Source organism: Nuphar pumila, chromosome 2 (genome assembly GCF_984573655.1).
Source record: "Nuphar pumila chromosome 2, dmNupPumi1.hap1.1, whole genome shotgun sequence".
Classification (NCBI taxonomy): domain Eukaryota; kingdom Viridiplantae; phylum Streptophyta; class Magnoliopsida; order Nymphaeales; family Nymphaeaceae; genus Nuphar; species Nuphar pumila.
The window spans coordinates 110,903,883-110,909,564 of NC_143250.1; the positions used below are offsets into that span (position 1 = coordinate 110,903,883).

The window sequence follows — 5,682 nt, forward strand, 5'->3', positions numbered from 1 at the left end:
CAGCAGCCGAGTCTTCGCAAAACGAGTTTGCCTTGCCGGGTTGACTTGCTAGAGGGCCGAGTCACCGAGTTGACTCGGCGAGTTTTAAAACCTTGGTCCATATCCCTCTGTGGTTTGTAGGCTTGGAAAAAAAAACCTAAAATACAATAGCAATATAAGCCAACAGCCATGGTCTCCAAGCTGTTATTTGTAGGCATGTGCGGGTTGTTCATGGGCTTAGAAGGGAACCATGAAGTCGATACTCTTTTAAGTTGCTTTTCAACTGCCAAGAAAATGCATTCCCCATAAGTTTTTTTCACTCTTTGTGACATGATGAAGGGTGGCACACACTAAAATGGTCATACATTACAAGGAGCAAAAAGAAACAACTGCAACAGAGCAGATTCATAATTTCTTCCATGGATGGCATTATTGCATAACAAATGATAGACGCTAGCCAACATCTCTAGCTAGATTATTTATCTCTTACAAACACCTTCCATGGACAGTATAAATTACAATAGAGAACTCCCCTCATTCACTTAAGAACAGTATCAAACCGAAATACCAACCATAAACAGCAGCAGTCTCATGAGAACTCAAAGGGGTGAAGTAACAGGAGAGCCTAGTAGGTTTGGTGTCGGAGATCCAATTCTCCTCTTGCGGAGTCGCTCAGCGATGATGAAGGCGAGCTCGAGGGACTGGGAAGCGTTGAGCCTAGGGTCACAGTGGGTGTGATATCGCGAGCTCAAGTCATCGAATGTCACAGTACTTGATCCACCAATGCACTCGGTCACGTTCTGGCCGGTCATCTCCAAATGAACACCTCCTGGATGACTGCCTTCTTGCTCATGTACATCAAAGAATGCACGTACCTCAGCCTGTAAAACTCAAGATAATTAGAAAATCAAACAAATTTGCCATTGAAAACGCGGACAGACTATTGTTTTAAGCTCAGATTCTTACCCTAATTGCATCAAAAGGCCTAGTTTTGAGACCACATGGAGCTTTAATGGTATTGCCATGCATGGGGTCGCTCACCCAAGTAACAATTTGACCTGCTCTGCGAACTGCCCTTATGAGATGTGGAAGCTTCACCCTCGTGTTTTCAGCACCCATTCTCAAAATTATGGTGATTCTCCCTGGTTTGTTTTGCGGATTCAGGATCTCGATTAGCTTAACAAGATCACTCGGGTTCATTTTATCGCTCACCTAAAACAAACATAACGATAGCACCATCATTATCTTCCGTGTACCAAAAGGATATAAATGTTATGATCCTGAAAGTAGTTGCTTGCAAATAATCTAGACATGCGTTTACCTTGATTCCAAGAGGATTGGCCACCCCACGCAGGAACTCGACATGGGCTCCATCGAGTTGGCGGGTGCGCTCTCCAACCCAGAGCATGTGAGCCGAGCAGTCATAGTAGAGGCCGGTGGTTGAGTCCTCCCTAGTCAGGGATTGCTCGTAGGGCAGCAGCAGACACTCATGGGATGTCCAAAAGTCGGTCGTTGTCATTATAGGATGGTCCATGGTCAAACCTGCAGCGGTCATGAAACCCAAAGCCTCATCGACCCTGTGGGCTAGCTCAAGGTACCTGTAAATTTCAATCGAAAGATCAGCATTTCATTAACCACACGATAGTACAAATGGCATGCAGACTTGGCATTCCTGTAGGCTCATCTTGCATAAAAATTCTGGGTATACTGAATACTAACGGATCCATAGTTTATATTTAATCCCCACCGTACATATCACATGATGAAGATGTGCATGGGCCTCACTCTCAAAGATGTGTCATGCATGGGGATTGAATATAACGCCTGATGGGTTATATTTAATATGACCTAATCTGCACTCTCTCTACCAATGTTATCAGTATCTCGGCGGTTCGATAAGCTGCAGGCCTGAATCTGCTATTTTTTAATAATTGTAAAAAAATTTAACCAACAACACTGTTTTAATATTATTTTAAATTTATTTTAATGGTTTTAATATGGGGTCAAGTTATAAATTTTTTTTATTTTTAGGCCAATACAAAACGATTCAGTTGAGTATCCGTTAAGGATGGCAGTGGACTGGGAAAACTGGACGCTGCCTTGCCTTGCCTTGCCTCGCCCCGTTTGGACCGGGGATGGAGGACATGAAACTGTGATGGAGGTTAAAATCCAAACCTGAGGATGGAGGCGGGGATGGACTTACCCTTTTCCCCATTCTGTCCCCGTCCAGATCCACCTCGCTCAGTTTGGTCCGAGAATGGAGGTTAAAATCAAAACCAGTGCAGGGATAGAGAGCAGGATTTTGAGACAGGATTGGGGTGGAGACCTTGTCCCCCCGCCCCAGCCCCGGTCCACTGCCATCCCTAGTATCCATCCATATTGAACGATACAGCTGAATGGGTGGCCCAACTATTCAGGGCTGATACCGATACTGGCAACATTGCTCTCTACTCATCTCTTATGTGGTCATGGTGGCATTTCGTGGGTCCCACAGTGACAAATTTGATGGCAACACTAAATATGCTCCCATGTGATTGTGATCCACGTAGGTGATGAGTTAAGAGTAGGACTGGTGGTTTGTCTAGTGCCGAATGCATTTGGCTTACAAGCAGTAGGTATAGAGTTCAAATTCTATCACTTTTAGCTTTGAAACAATGTATTTTTCTATAAGCAGAGAGCTTAATTTGTTACGAGTTCAAATCCTACTGGCTTTTTTGGAAGCCATTGTTGGAGAAGAGATGATCGAGGGGTGATGGGAGTAAAGAAAAAAAATGAGTGATAAGAGTAGAGTTGTTGACAGGATGTAATTAAAAAAATGCCCATCTTCATTCTCTTCTCTACTCCCATGACCCTTCTCATCCCCCCCTCCCCCCAAACATCAATGAGGGTAAATGGGGTAGGTAGCTTTTATTAACTCTCCATCACCGATTCCAAACAAATAAAATGCATTTTTCTTGTAAATGAGTCACCTTTAACTCTCAAAGCATGTCATGTGCTCAAGTTGGAGTCGTCACAAGATCGATGAGTCAGATTGGACAACCCTTGTTTGGTTCATTCGGCCCTTGTTTGGTTCATTCGGCTAGTTTAAGTGCCCTGGTTAAAGAGAGAGGATCGGGTGCAATGTGATTGTAACCTTTTAGCAGGGCCGTACCTGTGTTTTATGGGCCTGAGGCGGAGGGAAAAAATGGGCCCCTTATTAATAGTAGGAGTTCGGGGGCAGGGCTTCAAAATTTTTTGAGCCTTTATTAAAAATGGGCTCCCTAAAAATAAGCCCCTTATTAATAGTAGGAGTTCGAGAACAGCGCCTCCAATTTTTTTGGAGTTTTTATTGAAAATGGAATTCCTATTAAAAATGAGCCCCTAAAATTTTTTTTTTTGCCCAAGGGCCCTGAGACCCAAGTCTCATTAGCTTCTCTACAGGGCTCTGCCTTTTAGTGGGATGCTGTAGACATCTTTGAGATGAAGCCTATCAGCTGTGGGGCCCAACAAAAGATGGTGGGTGATCAGGTACAACAACACATTTAAAGTGTTGCACCTGCAGAGGAGCTCTGTAAGGGCTTGGGTGTCGGTGAGTCGGTGACCTCACCTGAGGTTTACCTCGTTAAGTGACCCGATTCTCGGTGAGGGTTCCTCGTCACAGAAAATAAAAATAAAAAGTAGAACGAGCTCTTACCTGTCCCCTTGTTCATTATGCGCTGTGAAGTCAAGGTTCCAATGGGTTACCCTCTGCATTGCAGCATAACCACCACTAGCAAAAGCCCTTAAAAGGTTAAGTGTTGCTGCAGACTGGGAGTATGCTCTGATCATTCTGTGAGGGTCTGGGATCCTTGATTTCTCATTGAATGCATCCCCATTGATGTTATCTCCTCTGTAACTAGGAAGCTTCACTCCATTCTTCTCTTCAAACGATTCGGATCTGGGTTTTGCAAATTGACCCGCCATTCTTCCCACCTAAACAAATTATAAATTTTAGATTGGTTTGAGATAATTAGGGATGGCAATGGACTAGGGGAAAACGGGCGACTGGGGATGAAAGACATGTAATTGAGATGGAGGTTAAAATAAAAACTTGTGTGGTGATGGAGGCAGGGATGGACTTAAGCTTTTCTCACAACGGGGGATGAAAATGGAGTCTCACCTCGCCTCGCGCTGTTTGAACAGGGGATGGAAGTTAAAATAAAAACCAGTGGGTTTTCAAAATACCGGGGATGAAGGACATGAAACTGGATGAAGGCGAGGATGGAGGTTAAAATCAAAACCAGTGCAGGGATGGAGGGCAGAATTTTAAGATGGAGCAGTGTGGAGACCTTGTCTCTAGCATCTGCCCCGGTCCACTGTCATCCTGCCAATGTGCGGTCCATGATAGGTGCTTTTTTGTAGCAGGGCACAGTAATTTTCTGTGTTTTTGCGTGGATCACTAGATCTGCTCCGAACTGATTAGGGCAGCCATGATTTGTCACCAAACATGGGACGATCACAATTCGAAACCCACAGGAGCGTCGGTAATTTTGAAGTTTACCAATTAGAGGTCCACCAATGGGCTGTCAGTGATGGGGATTTTCCAGTGACCTACCTCCTCCCCCCCACACACACATGCGTGAAAAGTATCATATGAGTTACATGGTAAGAGAGCGTTACCTTAATCACGGGCATCTGGCCTCCAAACATGAGGACAGCCCCCATCTGCAGAAGAATCCTAAAGGTATCCCTTATATTGTTTGCATTGAACTCTTTGAAACTTTCTGCACAGTCCCCACCTTGAAGAACAAAGGCCCTGCCCATGGCTGCCTCAGCCAGCTTCTCCTCCAGGTGCCTGGCCTCCCCTGCAAACACAATGGGAGGGAAGGACTCCAGAGTTTTCAAGACAGACTGGAGCTCTACCTGGTTTGGGTACTCTGGGAGTTGGAGGGCCTTCTTGATCTTCCACCCATCAAGGGTCCATTTCTCAGGAGGTGGTGTGGCTGCAGGGGTTGCCTTCTTCTCTGCTGGGGCCCTAAGGGGCTCTGCTGCATGCACAGCAGAGACTCTGAGGCTCCTTCTGGTGATGGTGGTGGGGATGTTTTTGGTGGTGAAGAGTGGGGTGGAAGAGGCTTGGTGGTCAGCTTGTTTCTGGAGGAAGGGGGTTGTAGAGAGAGAAGAAGCTGAGAGAGATGCCATTGATGCAATGGTGGGAGTAGTTTCTTGGCTGGCTTCCCTAGAAGGCACAATGAGAGAGGGTTGGTTTATAAAGAAGGGGAAGTGAGAGAGAGTTTGGTGGTCATGGGCCCAATGAGTGGTGGTTGGTGGTTGCTGAGAGAGAGAGAGACTAATTGGTGTGCGTTTCATACTTATATTCTACTGTATTTGTTTTGTATACTTTATCATTTGGTTAGAAGAGTCTTACACTTGATATTTGACAATTTTAGGAGGAGATCTTGTGCCCTTATTTCGTTCTCAAATACCATATTGTCCTTAGCTAGAGGTCTCTTACGGTATGCTGCCCATTTTGACCGAAGGAGGTTTAACATCCATTCAAGGAATGGATGGTGATGACTGAAGATGGATGACATCAAAACTTGTTTGGTCAGATACATGGGAATTTGTTAAGGTTTGTTCCTACATGCAGTGGTGCTACCCATTCACATGAAATCCTGCCCTGTTTTAACTAATGACAAGGTTTTTTTTTGAAAGGCAAGCTGGGGTTAGGCAGACCCTACCAGTTAT

The 5,682-nt window shown here is 45.0% G+C and overlaps 1 protein-coding gene across 1 annotated transcript; it reads right to left on the reverse strand.

Moving 5' to 3' along the window:
* Window positions 1-363: 363 nt before the first annotated feature.
* On the reverse strand, window positions 364-5,174 carry LOC149846730 (phospho-2-dehydro-3-deoxyheptonate aldolase 2, chloroplastic-like). The gene is made up of 5 exons (XM_089996529.1): window positions 4,618-5,174; window positions 3,653-3,930; window positions 1,301-1,577; window positions 946-1,191; window positions 364-860 (listed from the first exon to the last, which is right to left on the reverse strand). The coding sequence occupies exons 1-5, from the start codon at window positions 5,134-5,136 to the stop codon at window positions 579-581; spliced, it is 1,602 nt and encodes a 533-aa protein (XP_089852655.1). The 5' UTR covers window positions 5,137-5,174; the 3' UTR covers window positions 364-578.
* Between the last annotated feature and the right edge of the window lie 508 nt (window positions 5,175-5,682).